Source organism: Triplophysa dalaica, chromosome 14 (assembly GCF_015846415.1).
Source record: "Triplophysa dalaica isolate WHDGS20190420 chromosome 14, ASM1584641v1, whole genome shotgun sequence".
Lineage (NCBI taxonomy): Eukaryota > Metazoa > Chordata > Actinopteri > Cypriniformes > Nemacheilidae > Triplophysa > Triplophysa dalaica.
The window spans coordinates 5,844,464-5,864,274 of record NC_079555.1 but is presented as its reverse complement, the minus strand read 5'-3'; the positions used below and the strand labels follow the sequence as shown (position 1 = coordinate 5,864,274).

Below are 19,811 nucleotides of genomic sequence, written 5' to 3'. Positions count from 1 at the left end.
AGAATAGGATAGGAATCATCTAATTTCCCAAAAATTACAATGACAGTCAATATGGAAATTGGGAATTCCATCAAATTCCAAAGGATTTCAAAATATTAACAGTATATTACCCATTCAATGCAGATTGGTAGAAAAGGTCTGACACACAGTTTTTTCAAGTACGTATGTATATTATCAATCTTCTGTATACAGTGTATACTGCATCTACATATAAGTGTAAAGTAATTTTTTTAGTGAAACAACAAAAGCGTAGCTTGTTTTGAACCTGGATCGTGTGGTGAATTCAACATTTTGTGCTGACAATATGTTCTATGCTCTCCTACTTCAAAGTCCCTTTGGATAAAAGCATCCGCCATATTAATACATGTAAATTTAAATCACTCCTTTTATTCATACTAAAAAGTTGGCTTAGCAAAAGCAGATTTTTTTACTTTGATTAATAGAACCAAAAGAACAGATGAAAGAACACACTGAGGAAAGGCTACTGAAACAAAGTTAACATTCACAGCACCTGTATGGCAGGACGACAGTGAATTAACTAAATGAACATGTGTTTGATGCAAACACATGTTTAAAGGGTTCTCAGTGCAAAGTAAAATCTTGGATCTTGGGTTTGCTCTGGATGTTAGGATGTAAAACATAACAACACATAACAACACATGACATAACATAACATAACATAACAACACATAACATAACATAACATAACATAACATAACATAACATAACATAACATAACATACCATAACAACATCATTATATGCTAACTTGTGGAATTGTTTAAGAGATGTTTGTACAGTACAGGGCTAAAAGTCTAAAAGTCTAAAAGTCTGTTTACATCACTTCTCAAAGGCATACGCTCATACAGACCACCATTTTTCTCAACACACTTCAGCTAATGTATTACGTAATGATAAACTGCTGTCACTGCTATCGGGTGTGTGTCCGCTGATGATATAAACATTCCAAGTCTTGTTTGTGGGGTTGTTGCCTTGTATTATTTGTAAAACATGATATGTGTGTTGTGGAAATTGAAATTATGATTCATGTCTTGATAAAGAAATTACGGTCCGACCTCAATATGCTCTAGAAGGATAAATCTGGAAAAAAGGTCACGATGTGCAGCTAAACCCATCTCATTCTAGGTTCCATATCCTATTTTGGATCCATAACCTTTTATTTTGCATGTACAGTGCATGTTAGTGATGTGGGCTAGCTAGTGTGTGTGTTGCAGTTAGATACCTGGAAAACGTCTACCGCCATGTGCTTTTCAACTAACATTTTGGGTCAACTTCACATTCTTTACGAAGTGATCACTCTTAAATGTGTCCTCAGATACACCCTAACATTCAAGTTCAATTACGTCGACATTAGAGATCAAGTCAGAGATTTACTGTATTAGGCTACACAGATCTAAATCTGCTCTGGAGTTTATTTCATCAACCGCTCCACAGCTGTTCCCATTATTCCTGTTTATGTCTCCTCTCCTTTGCCCTCATTAATTTCACCCAACAACCAAGAAGGCCAGAAAGAGAATGGGAGAAAGAGAGAAAGAGAGCGTGTTCAGGTTGAAAGAGAACAAAAGGAGTAAAAAACCATCATGCTTTTATCCCTGCATCCTGGATTTGCCTTTCTAAGCTTTAATTTCACTTTTAAATTGAGACCCGGTTTCACAGACACGGCTAAGCTTCAATCGTGACTATGCCTTAAGGTTTAGGCGAATTAAGACATTTATGTCGCTTTTATAAAAATGCCTTAGAAGAATACATTACTGGTGTGCATCATGAGACAAAACAAGGGCACTGATATATTTTAAGATATTTCTGGGCAAGTTATATTCAGTTACAGTAAAACAGTTCACGCATTCATTTTAGTCTGGGACTAGCCTTAAGCCCTTAAGCTCTCTTTAGTATTTGTCATTTTCATTGGTCTCACTCAATAGACGCCTTTACTCTTAATAAACATTTGGACAGTTTATTTTAGGTGGAGCTTAGGTGGAGGCAGAAAGATTCCCCGGCTGCATTACTTATACCAGGTAGCACGTTTTGTTGGCTTGCTTTTGGACAATGACTAGGAAAAAATCTGATAAAATTTTAACATGGTCACTCACTGTCTAGGACCGCAACTGTTTTTTGAAAAAGTTAACTTTAATGCAAGGAACCTAGCAGACCTGTACGCGCTCACTCAATGGATCCAGAGACAGATGAACTGACAGGACCTCCAGTTAAATGGCCAGACATCTACACCTACCAGACAGAGAAACCAAGCGTGTATAGTAAAGATAAACTGAGAGCGTGTACACCCACACGGAAAAAACCTATATAAACCTATATGTTTAAATATAGGTTTTGATATAGGTTTTTAATATATGTGACATATATAAAATTGGCCGTTTTCCTATATTATATGCACATATATGCACATATATGCACACATATCTGCGTACACATATGCGCGCACATATATGCAGCATATATGCAGCAAATATACACATATATGCAGCAAATATACGCATATATGCAGCATACATGCAGCATATATACTCATATATGCAACATATATATGAGCTTATATGTGCATATATACTGCATATAGGTTTCATATATGTGCATATATCCTCATATAGGTTCTTTCCATGTGGGCATTGGCAAAACATTTTTTTTTTTAAGTTACAAAGTTAACTATAGCATGCCCTATGCGTTCCAAACTCTATGAGAAAAATAACCTCATTCCCCAGTTTCTGATTTGGACATAATTTAGATACTTTTAGACACAAATCATAATCAACACCAACAAAAGCTTTTTTGTGTGAGTTTAACTACTAGCTGTCATCAGTGTTTTTGTTCGGCTGTGGCAGCAGGTATTTGTTAAATTATCATATTGGAGACTGTATTCTGTCGATTGTGACACTTAACAACACAACAAAATGGTATTTTAAACTCCTTATGTAGCCAAATCTGTGCTGGTTTGTATTGACCGCCTCCGGTTTTCCTTTTGTTTTGCCTCCAGCTAATACTGTAACGCAAGCGTGACATCAGGGTCTATGGAGTTTCAATTATTTGATGACAATACAAATACTCATACAAGGCTTCCATCAGATTAGATTCTTATCAGTTCTTTGTGGTGGTTAAATGGAAAAAAAACTTCAGCTAATTGAGTAATATTACTTCTACCTCATTGTGTGAACATAACAGTCTGTCCCCTGGCAGTATTCCCGGACCAATCTTAAGGCAATTTTTACTAACAAACTATTTCACGAGGTGACTAATTCGGATGAATTCTTACAATCTCATTTAGTGATGTTTATGTTTAGTGCTGGGCCTTCAGTATAGCTTTTATATTTTGTTTTGTTAAACATTGTACAGATTCATTTAATTTCATTTTCTCAAGTTTTTTTTTTGTATCTCAGTTTGTCTGCTCGAATGAGTTAAAGAAATCCCAGTTACCACCAACAGCAGAGAGAGTAGAAGCAATTTCATTGGCTGTTTCTGGAGTTATTATCTAACTCGAAGTGCACCATCGAGGTGAAGGGTAGGGCTCCGGGGGAATGGGAGGAGTACGGGCAGGGAAATAGATCAGGGAATCTTTAGACTCATTCCACTTTACTCAATCAACTGTTTCCAATTACAGACTTCAAAGGAGCTGTCAGCTCAGTGTAGAGCAAACAGCATGTGTCTCATTTTCCTTCATTTTAAGCGTGATTTCTTCTTTTTAGGTTTTCTGAAGGGGTCTAGTTGGAACAAAAATGTAGAAAGCATATTATGCTATGATATTAGTTTGTTTACATAGAATACACAGTATTCACTTATTAGGTCTTTTAATAATTATACATAAAAGTGTAAAAGCATACCTATATCATTTTATTTATGTAGCAAAAACATGTATTTCACTCATATAAAAGACAGACCTTACAATAATCCAAAACCATCTGAAAACTATCATGTTATGTCAGACAGTCCCTCAGTAGTCAACCCATTATCCTGATATTTCAGATTAGGTATTGAAGCTGTGTTGTCCCCATGTTGTGATTCTGGAGGACGGAAATAGGGGAACAGACAGATTGAAGCTTTGATTTCTTAAAAGGCAATCTCCTCTTTTGATGATATTACACTACATGCACATGTGTTTTAGTGTTTGTGTTTTGTTGTCGAATGCATATGGAAAAGACAAGCAGGAGATTCATTTATTATGTTTACAAAGAAGCTCTCTTTGTCTTGTGGAATTTGCTTTTTTAGATTTATTGGAAGTAACATGCATGTTTATATTTTTTTTAGTTACTTCCAATATGGAAAGTCACGTCTCTAGCAGGATCCAGACCAGAATGCATACAACAACATCAAAGTGCAGATGTTGGGAGGAGATATTGCTTCCAGAGAAGGCTGGATCAGAAATATGCTTTGATATCCTAGATAGATTTATCTTTGAAAATTCACATCACACAGTATGAAAGGGAACGATGAACATATGAACGTTTTGCTATCTCAAAAAAATCATCTCATTATCTTTATAAAATCATGTGGCTGTCTGTTTTAGGAAGATGTGGTAAATACGTAATGCTGAGGAGACATGTTTATATTTGATGGATGTTATTTAAAAAAAGTCTGATGTTTTACAAAATGTATAGTGTAATATACGCATTTCTTATTTTATGCATTTGATTTTTTTCTTCACTTACAAAAAATGACTTATAACTAGTGGTGGAAATGGCATAGATTCACTGAGAATACTCAAATGGGGCATATATTTTGTGTTCCATTATATTTATGTGTGAAATGTGCATAGCCTTTAGAGGAAATATCAGAGATAAAATAAATTATTAAATTCATTCCTTGGACTCTGCCCGTTTCCCCCAGTTTCCAGCTCTGCTCATAATCGCTTTAGTCATCCAACCTGCATTGCCCTGTTCTCACCAGTAGATGGAGATCATTGAGAATGTTTTCTGTAGTTAGTGATATTTTGACCTCAGGACCCACGGCTAGGACGTTTATCCAAAACACATCTCAAAAACAAATTAGATTTGATTTTGTGCAATTTTAGATTTAGAAAAACCAAAAGACATTATAAAATGGCTGCAGTTTCATAATGGTGCTGTAGATAAGTAATATCAGCAGCTACTGTGATTGAATGCATCATCTTTGGCAGCGGTTAAACCCTGAGTCAGCTTCCATTAATCCATTAGGGCACTGTCCCTTTCTTGACTTACCGCAGCGATAGATCTGTTGAAATATGATTGCATTGCAATGCCATCATTATAAAGCCACATTGAGAAGACTTCCCATAATCCATCAAAAGGTTCATTCATGTGAGAACGCTCTACTCACTCAAAGTCATCAAGAGTGAGAGTTGATGGACAGATTGTCAATGGACTTTCTAATGATACCATTATCATGACAACGTGTGTGCTGGAGCATGCATGCATCATATTGGACAAAAGAGAATTTAAAAAGTTTGTCAGAAAAAATCTGACTACCCCAATTACAGTACATAGTACAAGATCTTTACACCCCTTGCTTCAACAACTCCTCTTGCTTTTTATATTCAGAATTGCATTTTTCCACTTTCTCAGTCTTGTTCTCCAAGGGAATGTCACTTTCCTTATTCTTCCCTTTCCTGTTCATGTGATGCAGCAGAAGCAGAAAGAGGGCGGAGACGATAAGAGCCACTCCCGCCATTAGGAATCCAGCGCTATAGTCATTCATTTCATCAATGAAAATTCCTGCAGAATCAAGAGTTGGAATTGTAAATATAAGCATGAATAGGTAACATTTTCTAAAAAAAAGTCACCCTTTGCTGTGAAAAACTCACTAGATGCTGTAGGTGGTTGCTATAGGTTTCTGATCGGATTTCTAATTTATTAAGTTGTTATGGGTGTTTGCTATGACATAGGACACAAAGCCTTAAAGGGATAGTTCACCCAAAAATGGTCCCCACCCATTGACTTTCCATAGCAGGAATAAAAATGACTATGGTCAAGTCGATTGGGATCATTTCCGGGTGAACTATTCCTATAACAACCACCTCTACTTTTTCCTGCACGCATATTTTAAGCAATTAATGAAAGACATAAAGTTTCAGTGAAGTTTGTAAAGAGAAGGTTATTCGAGTCATCTTTTATAACGCCAGGATAAAATCCAGCCTGATGAAAACTCAGAGAAGCTGCTGGGGTGCGGAGATATCAGGACTAATTTATGGTGTAATTACAGGGACGGCTATGCAGCCCCGCTGACTGCACTTTCACCCGCAGTGCCCAAATAAAGTTTTCCCTGATCCCAAATGTAGTCTTTGCTCTGTTTAATGAAATAAAAACCACAGAGATTCATATTAAGCACATTAGTCCTTCAGAATACAGGAAGTGATATTATTTTGCCAGCAGATGTGCCTTAAGCAGACAGATGAGGTTTCTCCGACTGATTTAGTGTCGAACTGCTTCTGGCGTTGGAAAGAGTGTCTGGCTGTTTGAAGACTCCAACTTTCTTTCCAACTTTTGCCTTATTTTGGCAGATGTACTTAACAAAAATGTAATAGCACGAAAGAAACTCGCTATTCCACATTACCAACCCATCTATTCTATCAGAGCTTATTGGGTGGGAATCAATTACAGCTATTATATGGATAGTTGTGTCCGGCCTTTGCTCTCTGTTTGTTTGTTGATTCATTGGGCACTTTTGTGGAGCGCCTTTGATGTTTTGTTACGGTAGCGTTTGTGATGTGTTTCATGCACTGCATTAGCAGAGAGCAGCGGGCAATGAAACGTGGATATAAATTTGCAGAGGGCAGCCCAAGCGTGGCCAGCTATTCAAAAAGATGAGGAAAAGCCATTTATGCAGTGACCAATAATCCATGAAATTAACACAATAGCCGAGTCCGAACAATGATGCGTTTCTTTGATGCTCAATGCTTCATGGGAAGATAACAGTGCTATTGTGAATTGAGTTTTAGTAACATTAATGAGAAACCTTTTCAAGGCCAAAGGTAGTTGATGGGGTGAAGGTAGGCATTAGTGTGACCTACAAGGACTTTTTCATTTCTGGATAAAGAGCTTGCGATTCTGCAATAACCAACTAAAATGTAATTTTGTAATTTGTAAAGATATCTTTTAAAAGATGTCTTGCAGCTCCGATATAAAATGTTATGATTTTTATAATGCAAGACTTGAAGGTACATTGATATTTCTTTTTTTATCTTCATGCTATATCAAGCTGGCTTTGATGTCAAAAAATGATCCCCATGTAATTCAAATACATAACATCGGAAAATCAATAGATGGACACCCTAAAAGAAGACTTGAAAGATCTCACCTGCCAACGGAGGTCCAAGTAGGCCACCACTGCTACGGATGAGCATGAAGAAACCCAAAGCACTTCCCAACTTTTCCACCCCAACTACTTCTGCAAGTACGGTGATGTGAATGGAAACGGTTGCTCCGAACACCAATCCATAGCCAGCACTGAAGAGTGCTAGGTGGGTGAAGGTGGCCGCTAGCGGGCAGAGCAGCAGAACAATGCCCAGCATCAACACAGTGACCAACAACTGATGTATCGTCTCCACCAAATGCAGATTAGCCACCCACCCAAACAGCAACCGACCCAAGAGGTCCAGGGCGGCAGAGATGGACATGAGGGCTGCCGCTTGGTACTCCTCGACTCCCTTGCTACGGGCATAAGGTACCAGGAACAGCGATGGAGCAAAGAAGCCAAGAGCGGCAAAGACACCAAACATTGAGTAGACCATGAACCGAACATTAGCAATGAGGGTGTAGTCCACGTAACGGATGATCTTTGTCTTTAGGTGTTGTTTTGACTCTGGTCTGTCATTTGTAAATTGCATCTCAAGGTCTTTCTCCTCTCCCTTGAGCTCTTTAGGAGGATCGTAGCTGTCCAGTGGTCTCAGTAGAGCTCCACACAAACAAAGGTTGAGCTGTAGAGCTCCCAGGATCAGCATCGCTCCCCTCCATGAATACTGGTCAATAAGGAACTGGAATGATGGATTTAGGATGAAGGTCAGAATGCATTCTCCTGCGCTGGCTAGAGCGTTGGCCACAGGCCTGCGCTTTTCAAAGTACCAGCCCAGCATGGTGACAGTTGGGGTCCAGGTCAGGGCATAGCCAAATCCTGCAGAGAATTTAAAAGGACATTGAGAGGGGAGTGCAGGTGGATATAAACTGAGCTAGCATTTATTTCTCTGACTAGTCATTAATTTTTCAAGGGTAAAACATTATATGAACGCTGCTGGCTAAATGGACAACAGAACTGCAAGGTTATATGCGTGATGAATATTTACGATTGACCTATTATACCTTCATAATAAATGATCTTGATGAGAGCAGCCGTGCAGTTGCTAACATTAAACTTGATCTGCCATTTTGTGATGCGTTGTAATCTCATCCCAAATAACAAAAATATGTTTTACTTATGACATGACACTGCCCTAATTCAAATGTTTTACATACTTTAAACTGTTACTTTCTTGTCTCCTTGTGTTCAATATTGAGGTGAAATATCGCTAGAAAAATTGAAATGATAATATTTATGCCATGAGCACATTAGCATGCTAATAATTAGACTGCATTTATTCTTTCTCCTTTCTCTTTCCTCACCATTTCCTCTCTTTCCATGACTTTTTCCTCCTGCAGTGTTGATGTACCAGAGAGGGTTATGACTAACACCTTACACCTGCTATAAATGGCTAATGACCTTCTAGTTGTGAATCAGCAATGTAACATCTGAAGCGTGACTCCACTGCGCATGAAGCAGGTGAGGACAGCCATATGCTGGCAGCATGCTCACCTGTAAGAAACCCCACAGTGATGTACAGCTGTAGCAGATTCTGGGCATGTGACCCTGCCACCATCCCAACGCTGCTCAGCAGACCACCCACTATCACCACGCGCCGGGGACTGAAGTATGCGCTCAACGCAGAGCCTACGGGGGCTGCAATACAATACAAAAGAAAAACAAGAGCCATGTAATCTCTCAGTATTCAGATATATAATACTATATAAGCGGGGTTTTTTTGCATGAAAAGCACGGGTAAGCATAATGCCCTGGTCAAATTACAAGCGACATGATCTCATTTATTTCAATTGAGAGCCGGCGACGTCCCGCGAAGCAAGCAGTAGCAACCGTTGCCGACCGGATGAGGCATGTCTAGCGAATCGACAAAGTTGAAAATGTATAACTATATGCAAATGAGGAGCGACTTTTGGGAGCGACAGCCATTAGGAGTGAAGATGGGAGCTAACCTGTTTATTCTCCTCTCTGCTCCAAGCCCGGATTGGGTAATCAGGAGGACCTGGAAGAGTCCTGCTGGGTTGGTCTGTTTTTTTGGCGGCGAGGGCCGAAGTTGTTGTACCACTGAAGGGGCGGACTGGCCATCTGGCATATCGCAACGAAACACAAACGCATGGGCCGAAATGCAATGCAGAAGGACGCAAAAATTAGAAACGGGAAACGGAAAGACATTCCCACCCCCCGGGTCGAACGGAATGGATGGAGGGCCGCTCTTGGTCAAGAATGCCAGGGCCGTCTTTAAGTCCGAATCCGCCCCTGCTCAGCTCCTGCAGTGAGCGTCACTAGAGGTGGGAATGCCCATTAGCGACCTAACCGCCAACCCCTGGTGACTTGCAGTGACAAAGTCGCTTGCGACGTAAGGTTATTTTATGAGAATTGCAAGGAACGCGCATTTCAAGTGCATCTCCAACAAATATAAAATGATTATAAAGTGTAGAAGAGTGACAATGACTTCAGCCATTTTTTATTACAATTTTCATTTTGACATTTGGAAACAACTAAAAACATTCTATGATAAAAATAATGAAACTACAAGTTTAGGGAGCCCCCTGGTGGTTACACGTTTAATATCAAAATATCTATGGCCCACCAAGTAACTATTTGGAAACAAAATAAGACTCAAATAAATTTTGTTTAATAATAAACAATAAACTAATATAATAAAAATAACTGTATTAAATGTAACTACATACTAACACAAGATGTACAGTAGCCTACTTTGGAGAAATGATATACTACAACATTTGCAACACTTCTGACTTACAGTACACTTCTCGGGCAACGAACAATCTCATTCATGTCACTGACTTTTTGTGCCTTCACCACCATATTAAGTTATTTGCCCAAAGACAATTTGTTTGTTGCTTGGTTTCTAAATGCACCTGTAGCTTCATTGTTTAAGCGTTGTCAGTAACTCTTGCAAACTATAAAACATCAAACATGTATGATCTGAAATAGATTTCATCTCTGTTATTTGTTATAAATTGTAGCTGGAAACTGTTGGCTAAAAACAAACAAACAGGCACATACCTCCAAAATGTATAGTTGCCACAGTAATGGATGTGATCCATGAGCTAGCAGTCGCCGTGGTAGCAAAGTAGTGTTGGATCTCTACGAAGAACACACCAAAGGATTTGATCACACCAAATGTTAGCCCAAAGACAAGGAAGGTGGAGAGCACAATAAACCAGCCATATCCTCCATCAGGGGGACCTTTTGGGCGCACGGTTCGCCTCCTGCCTTGGATCTCCATGTGAGAATGAGAGGAGGCTAGCATTCAAAGAATGATTGCTGAGCTGTAATTGAAGATATATGTCAGACTACTTCGATATACTTGGAAATACGTATAATAACACGTTATAAATCATATTAGTTGAACAAGCATATATGTAACCAAAAAGAAATGCAGACACAGTGTGGTCAATACTGATGTTATCTTAGCCCTTAACACACAAGAAGAAAGTGATGAGGTTTATTAATTATTATCTCTGAGTGTCCAAACAGCTGGAGAATATTTAACTACTACATCCTTGCCTAATCATATGTCATGTACAGCAAATCTGAAGAAAAATGTTTTGATCGTTTCTAATTTTGCAATTCTTTTTAATGGCAGGCGGGACATTACAACTGTATGGTTACACAATGTGATCACTCATTCCTTACTGCTCTAATGTGAACTTACCCTCTTATGGTATTTGGAGGTTAAAGATCAACTTCTCATTAATGAAGAGAATCCACTGAGATGAGATGACATGGTCTTCTGATTTGAAACAAATTCTGTTTCACATCTCTTACAGACTCGTCCACTGTGACACTGCATATCCATTCTTAACACAGATACAAAGGTCAACACAGGGAAGCCGAAAGTGGGAGGTAACTTGCTTAGAGAGAGTTATGGGAAAAGTTATGGTCAAAGAAGCTGATAAACATTTTAAGCTACGCTAACATAAAAACAAACAAATACACACATTTATTCAGGTTAACTTGGCTGCACGACTCTCACATTTGACCAGGCCACTTAAACATGCAGCTGATCTCTGGACCTGTGCATAAATGTGCTTACTGCTGTTTTGCAAACACATTTGTACTCTGGACAGTAATATGCGTAGCACGAAAACAACGGGTGGGGAAATGAATAATTCATTGTTTAGAGCAGCTTGATATACAAGCCAGTTTAAGGGGGATTTAAATTCCTTAATAACTCTCTCGATAAATCACATGAATCATTTCATTTCACCAATGTAATGTTTATATCAACTGAAACTTGAAATTTATTCTTCCAAACGTAAACTCCTGTAGCTGCAGATTTGAAAAAATTAAATTTGTTCAATGTGTGTGCATTGTGAATACCCGAAATTTAAGTTTTGGGGTAAGCATAAACCTTATGGGTAAACCTTTCTGGCCTGCCAGAAAATCTGATATTGTGCTTTAAAGATATTCTCACTGTTACAGCACTCAGTAAACAATTCAACAGCATGTTATCCTGCCAAAACTATACAGCACAAGAACTTAAACTGTCAGTTCAAAAGTTTGTTTTGGGAAAACATTCGAGCAAAATGCAAACTTGCAATTTTTGACTTTGAAACTGTTGACCCTCTGTTTCAACATTGAGGCGCAGACATTACTCTGCCTTCAGAATCAAAAGCAGTTCAGCAGTAGCCTGAATCTCATCGTTCAGCCGCAGAACCGAGTTCATTGATTGGTGGAGGTCATTTGATTTACTTTGATGTTTGATCCTCACAGCCTGGGGTATTCTGAAGTATTCTGAAAAACAAATTAAAAGGAAAGAAAAATTGAACAACCTCTGGGGTCAATAAAACAAACTTCTTACATTGATGTTTTCTCTCCCCATCTTTCCTTATAGGAAAGTTAAACTGTCAAATGTTCATAAAAATATCCAACTTCATATTCATTCAATTTTGCCTCCTGGATATGCACTCAAAAGCTAGAAAATGACACCGCTATATTACAGAAACACTTTAAAATCTGACAACATGGACAATAAACTGGACCTGATGTGTCTTCAATTGCTTGAATACACTGAATGCTCTATACCCTTAATACTTCCCATATAAAAGAATATTGCAAAACACCCCAAACACGATTATGTTAGATGGTAATGTGACACATGATCTTATGGAACACGATGTTCCTGTAGCTCAAATGGTGCAGCACGCACTTTACAGTATATAATTTTAGATACACGTTTCTGCCAAATGCATAAATGGATACTGCATAGCATCTACGTGTTCAAGTGATTCTAAGCGAGCGTATTCTTTTCTTAAAATGAGAGGTCGTGTGAGGAAAGCACAAAGTTACAGTACAGATCAGGATTACTAGGGTGACGACTCTGGCTCATGTTTTTGGCAAGGCTGACAGGATAAGCATAACAGCTTTATCAATGCAATAAGGCACCGCTCCAAATATTGATCTCTAATAATGCTTCGAAAGAGATTTTTAAATCATTATGGAAATGAATGTAGTGTCAACGCAGTCTTCTAACGTTATTTTTAAATTTTAGATTTCGAAACCTTGTATGCAGATATTTATAGACTTATAGTATTATATCATTAAAAAGATGCCGATTATCCCCCTTTTTTTAATTGAGTTAAAAAATATATTTTCCCCAAAAACAACTTTGTTTGCCTTCACTTAACCCTAACCTTAATTTAACCATGTCAAACAGAACTGCAAATATATATACAGTATGTATATTATATATATATATATTCTGTCACCCTATTTCATCCTGGATGGGCAAAAAGTGAACGGTCCCCATTCACTTTCATTAAATGGAAAAAGGTTACAGGTTCAAAATGTCACAAGGGTGAGTAAACGATCACAGTCTTTTCTTTTTGGCTAAACTGCCCCCTGACCCACATATCCATGATTTAGAGAGGCTCTGAAGACATGCAGTCCTATAAAGTGCATGGCGGAATAACATACTGTGACACTGTATTTTTTACATTGTTGCTAGAGGGGCATCCTCCTCTGGCAGTCCTTCCACTTCAGTGGCCGGCACCCAAAAAGCACAGGTGTCTCTGCACTTACCCAGATGGCTTTGCTGTTGATTACCAAACCTGTGTATTGGAGAAAATTATGAGCAGCCAGCTAGAACACACTGTATCGGAATCAAAATTCCACTAAAATTGCTGTCAGATTATTAACTCAGACGGTAGTGTATTGCTTACAAGGTGAATTCATCCAGAATAAGGAAACAGGCACAGTTCACAGGTCACCATTTTTCAAAAAGTGTTTAGGTTTTTTGAGACAAACTAATGTGGTGTCAATGAAACTGAGTTTTATATTTGTCTGAAGTTTTGGCTGAGCTCTTCCTCAAGAGAGATGTTAGATTCTCATAAAATGAGTGTGGAATACAGATACAGTAGGAGCTGAGGGACACGTTAACAATATATTGTTGCTAAAAATACAGATTTCGAATGCTTAAAACGATTAAGAACCAGACATGTTTTTATTATGTACAAGTGTCTTTCTCATTCAGCACATAAGCGCAATAATACAATTTTCAGTAGCAGCATGTCACAAGACGGAAGGCTAAATAAACCCTGGTATTATTTGTACTAATATTTTCTTAATATTTTCTAGAAAAGGGATGAAACTGTAGAGAGATTTTTAGGCTATAGTGAAGTAATGCTAATACTTAGTTTGTATTGCATATCGCTGCTGTTCTTCTGAAACTTTGTATCTCCATATTTTGAGATTTTTTTTACATAAATCGTTATTATTTGTCACCCTTTATGTTTGTCACTGGGTTTTGCAAAACTCTAACTAATAAAAAAGTATTACAAAGTCAGTGTTTGTCAACTTTGTGACAACACAATATTAAACCATTTAAAAAGTACAGCGATTTTCCGTTTCCTGGCAAACAGCGAATTTGGACATCCTAGGTTGCAGAATGAAGGCGAGGATATTTAAGCTATTAGTACTGGATCTTTGTTTTCATCATTGAACTCCACAGGTGCCCCCCGATATCGTCATGCTTTTGTTTTGGTGTCCATGGTGACCATCTTAGGTCCTCAAGAGGATTTGGTGTGAGCACCAAAAACATCCCTTCCTCCATCTATTGCATCTTTAAATTACACTAGTGGAACCTAAACAGAGCCTTAATACTGAGAAACTCTCTGTGCCATTACAAACTAGTCGGCCACAAGAAGCTAAAACAACCGTTAAGAGTCTTACCTGAGTTACAGAGCACCATCCGTGTGTACGTAGCACCAATCCTATGGTTTGCTTTGATGATGTCAGAGCTCAACAGGTTAAACAACAAAAGGATACGAGAAAGGGTTGAGCTTATGTAAATGAGACGGAGGCTAGAATCAGACTGCTGAGGGTTAGTGTGGTATTTATAATTTACAATAAGGTGCTATTTGTTAATAATTAATTAATGCTTTAGCTAACATGAACTCAATTCTGCATCATTTTTTTATCTTAGTTCAGGTTAATTTAAGCATTTACTAATATCATGAATATTCTCAAATAACTGTATTGACGTTAACTAACATTTACATGGATTAATAAATGCCAAAAAGCTAAATTGGTCAATGTTAGCAAATGCATTTACTACTGTTAACAAATAGCACCTCATTGTAAGGTGTTACAGAGACGGTATTTGCATGTTTTAATGCAATACTGTTTTTAAGCGATAAACTGGAGACTTACTATCAAAACGTGTTCTGTATGAATTACAAAGTACCAAAATGACAAAGTAACAACTGATTGTGAAACCATAACTAAACACAACAAATATAAAAGTAGTACATACATAAATGAATCGTTCAGACGTTAATAAGATCATGTAGCTTTCTTGGTGGAGCATTGTGTTAGCAACATTGTTTTGATCCTGAGATCACATTAACTCTACAGATTTTTTTTAAATGCACAGAAAGTTTATTGGGATAAAAGCATCTGACAAAATGGATAAATGTGAAAGAACAAAAAAAAAAAATCCATTTAAATTAAAAAATTATACATTCCATTGGGTAACGTGTATACTGTTTTGATTTGCCTTTAATTTACTTATTTTGTTACTTTGACTTTATAATAAATACATTTTAAAAGTTATTTTCTTTCTTTATCAATTATTTAAAGTACATAGTACTATTCCTTTCCCACTATAGCTCCAGGTCTGCAAGTTTTTGTTCTTGATTTGACACCCTGGAGTTTAACCTCACCATCTGCTTAGCGCCACAGATAGCATTGGACGCCCAAGGCATTCTAATTTACAAGAGAACACAGTGATTTAGTCGCCACAAAATGTACGATATAGCCAATCATTATGTAAGTGTGTGTATGTGCCTGCGCAAACACACACACATGCATATATGCGTGCACTGTGAGACTAACGCAAGATGATTTTCTCTGCATTTCCAGCCGAGCAAAATGAAGGGCCCATCAGGGGCTTATTCACAGTCTGTGCTCATAGTTTGGCTGATTAAGACTCAATCCAGCCCTGACACAGTTGAGAGGACACAAAGACTTTGTTCGCCCTTTTCTCTATCTCAGCGGTGATCGCAAATTACACTATATATCTGCATGGGCATGAGGAGAGGAGGGGGCCCAATTTCAATACCATTTTCTCTTTTCCAACTACTGTTATGTTAAAGACAAATGGGGCAGTCAAATCGGTGGCTTGATTGATTCTTGTGGCACGTGGAGATCCCTGCGGACAAGTTTTCTTGTTTTGAGGCGTTCGATTTCTTGATTTTAGGCAAGCTAACATCTGGCAATGATCCAGAGTGAGAGTAATGACATCTGCTGCAGCAGAAGAGATGAGACGACAGAAATGAAAGCCAGTTCTACAAATGTGATACAGGATGACAGGATGAGTAAAATATTGATTCTGTAATGTATTGTAATTTGTATGAGTTTTGGAAACAGTTCCTTGGAATTCTAAAGAAATAAAATTCCTGAACCATACCATTATAACAGGAGGGGGTTCAGGTTAAGGGGGTAGTTCAGTCAAAAATAAGATTCTGTCATCGTTTATTCACCCTCAGGTTATTCAAAACAACTGCATGATTTTCTTTCTTCTGAACAAAAGAAGATATTTAGAGAAATGTTTTAGTGGTTTGTGTCCATACAATGGAAGTCAATGGGAGACATTATTGCTTGGTTACCAGCGATCCTCAAAATATTATCTTCTGGTGAATAAATGATGAAATAATTTTCCTTTTTGGGTGAACTATCCCTTTAAAACCTCACACCTTTTGGGAGAAAACTATTATTTTATTATTTTTAAAGAGTTTTGAAGAACCTCGGTCAAAACGTTGTTACTAGGCATGTAAAACAACCTTTACCATTTCTTCTTCCTACAATTTCCATTTCTGCACATCTGCTAGGACTATGAACGTCAAGTATCTAATATTCATGAGAGAAAGCCCCCGCTTTCTTTTAAGATCGCTCCTGTGCCCCTGCTGGAAAAAAGGATGGAGAAATTGAGGACCTTGGGCAAGGTGATTATAAATCATAAATGAAATCATCAAACCACTTCTCTACGGACATGTTATGGATTCATCAGCACCCTCGGTGTGGTTCGATGAAGCTCATTAATACGTTAACTGTATAACTGGTTCGGGGACATTTTTACGCTCCCTGACATGACATGTCACCACAGCCGCTGCAATAGCTCATCTTTATCTGTCGGCTATTTAGGGTGGGCTTTGAAGGGTTGGTTCTAGGACTTTAGAAGTTGGAACTAATTAGGTACGGTGATGAGATGATTAACGCCATCCTTTAATCTGCCCTTAAAGGCAGCAATCATTAGTGTCGTGTATCTTTTTATCTTCACGTACCCGATTCATCTAAACCACCTCTTCATGCATTGCTCTCCATCCATCTCTCCCTGTATGTCTTTAATTTTCGTTTATATGTGATTCTAGCATCAACTGTAAAACACAAGAGTGTATCATTACAGCCATTAAAGAAAGTCAGAGCATTGCCAATGAGAACAGAACAGTAACAACAATCTATGGCCAAGTATATTTTCAATGATAATAAAGTACAAATACTTTACTATAGCACAAACCTGTATGAGTTTCATTCGTTTGAACACAAAAGACAGAAAGAATGTTGGAGACCGAACAACAGCGGTACCCATTAACTTCTATTGTGCGTACACAAATCCAATGCAAGTCAATGGGTACTGTTTTTCGCTTACCAACATTCGTCAAAATATCTTCTTTTGCGTTCTGAAGAGCAATGAGGTTGAATAAATGAAGACAGAATTTTCATTTATGGGTGAACTGATTTCCTTATTTTTCTGTACATCTTTCAGACATTTTTAGCATGGCTGGTACGCTGTTTTGACCATCATACAGGAATGGAACTGACTTAAAAATGTGCCATTTGCAGTAAGTAGTTTGTTAGTATTCCATCCTGGTCTGGCATTTTGCAGGGCACTAGAGATGAGATGCAGAGCTTACCAATAATGTCGCAATGCAGTGAACTGACTGTGCAGTTATGATAGTGAACAATCGCTATTCTTTCTAGTAGTTATTGGCATAAAACATTGAATCTCTTCCATCTATTTTCGTCTCTGATGTCAAATTACTACACTTTCCTCTGAAAGAATAATGTGGTAGCACAGATGTTGAGTGGCTGATTGTTCCTAAATGTCGACCATCTGCGTGCGCTGCGATTTTCATTACAGCCAAAGAGAGAAAGCAATAATTTCAAGTCAGCGTTTTGAGAGAATAAAATACTAAAAAAGTCAAGTGTGTTCGTTTGTCTGGAAGATTAAAGGCCTTGCTACATTTCGCAAAAGGTGTTATGCTGATCTCTTAGGGACACAAAGGGACATTTTGTACCACAACACTCTCTATCCAAGTGGCTCATTTGAAGGTATGACTGACACACATTCATGGTCCAAACACTTGCTTATGTGTCTTAAGAAAATTGGAACAACATACACTGTTCAGCCTTTTACATTCCATTTATTTAGTTCATAAGCTCTTTTGAAAACTTACTGCCTCAAGAATCCTCTTTTTTGCTATACATTACGAAGAATGCGTATTTTAACTTTAAATTCATGGACCCCACAGACTTTTACTTATTTTTAACAAACTAAAGGAGGAATCAGTGAAGTCTAAAAATGAATTTAAATCAACCTGAATCATTCCCCTAAAGTTATCCCTAAAAGGTAAATTCTGTCATTTATTCAACCTATTGTCATTTTAAATCAGTATGACTTTCTTTCTTCTGCAGAACACAAAAGAAGATTTTTCGCTGAATGCTGGTACCGGAAAAATGGCGGTACCCTGTTGTACGGTTACATACATTGCACTTAATATCTATAAGAAATGACAAGAGAGTGAGTAAATGATGACAAATGTTTCATTTATTACTTTTAATCTTCCTGTTTTACTTTATCAGAATGAAGAAAAGTGCTGTATACAATGTTCTCACAAAATTACTGTTTTACTTTTTTTAAATGGAGAACAAGGCTTACAAAAACTAGGAAAGAGAGATTTTGGGCCAGATGCTGAGAATGAACAGATGATATATATAATGACATTGCGTAGTGCAATGCATTGCGAGTCGGTTTATTACGAGATGGCATATTATACTGCACTCTTTAAATGAAAGCGACTTGCTCTGCATACAAATTAGCTTTTTATCATTCCTTCCTGCTCAGGTTTGTGTGGTGTGCAAATGATACACTGACAGATGCAGTGAAGTACACCTAAAAAGCTTAAAACATATAGTTAAAGAGCCTTTGATTCATTTTTTAAAACTTCTTCCTCAGATAAATGAAGAATGGCTCTAATCACGGCTCTCTGTCAAAACCCCCAGATGTTCAATAAAGCCTCGATCTAAACTACAACAACTACAACAATGAGGCAGACGCGATACATAGTGAAGGCAAATGGAATGCTTTAACTTCCCAAGCGAGACCTCTTCCAAAACTTAATCGCCACACTACAGTAGATCTCTGGTCAAGCTGTCAGCTAAGATTAATGGAAAACACATTGCCCCATCGAGGCTCTTAAAAGCATAACAGACAGAGGAGAGCGAGAATGACACTGTGTTTTTGCACACAGAGGGATGAAATTGGAGGAAGTAGGATAGAAACTTTTATTCCTTAACAGGTAGAAGTAAATGATTTCACATTTACATTGAAGTCTTAAAAGCACGGGAGCATACAAAAATGCCCTGTTTAATTCTGTTTTTGGTGCAAAACACCGGATTAAGATTCGAAATGGACCACAAGGAGAAATGCTAAAAATGTGCAATATGGCTCCTTGAGAACATGTGATTTTTTTTATATTCGGAGAGCATACGTGATGACTGAAGACCACAATCAAGTTCACAAGCCCTGCGAGATTGAGAGAGACTGGAATAGTCATCCATCCATTCATCCGTCATTGGGCTTCATTTATACCTGTCACCGGCACACAACTACAACGTTCAAACCGCACTCCCTCCACCTGTGTCCGACAGCTGCAAAAAAACGTCTTAATATGCACATCAGCAGCCTGACCGCTCAAATCTCAATGTCAGCTG

General features: G+C 37.9%; 1 protein-coding gene across 2 annotated transcripts; it reads right to left on the bottom strand.

The window, feature by feature from the left end:
- Nucleotides 1-3,839: 3,839 nt before the first annotated feature.
- si:dkey-246g23.4 (uncharacterized protein LOC559426 homolog) lies at nt 3,840-11,106 on the bottom strand. Of its 2 annotated transcripts, XM_056765534.1 has the most exons (5): nt 10,972-11,106; nt 10,320-10,585; nt 8,787-8,930; nt 7,299-8,111; nt 3,840-5,716 (listed from the first exon to the last, which is right to left on the bottom strand). In XM_056765534.1, exons 2-5 carry the CDS (start codon nt 10,564-10,566, stop codon nt 5,499-5,501), a joined length of 1,422 nt encoding a protein of 473 aa, XP_056621512.1. In that variant the 5' UTR covers nt 10,567-10,585; nt 10,972-11,106; the 3' UTR covers nt 3,840-5,498. The 2 variants fall into 2 exon arrangements, with proteins under 2 accessions (XP_056621512.1, XP_056621513.1); XM_056765535.1 differs by lacking the exon at nt 10,972-11,106 and having other exon boundaries at nt 10,320-10,719.
- Nucleotides 11,107-19,811: the final 8,705 nt, after the last annotated feature.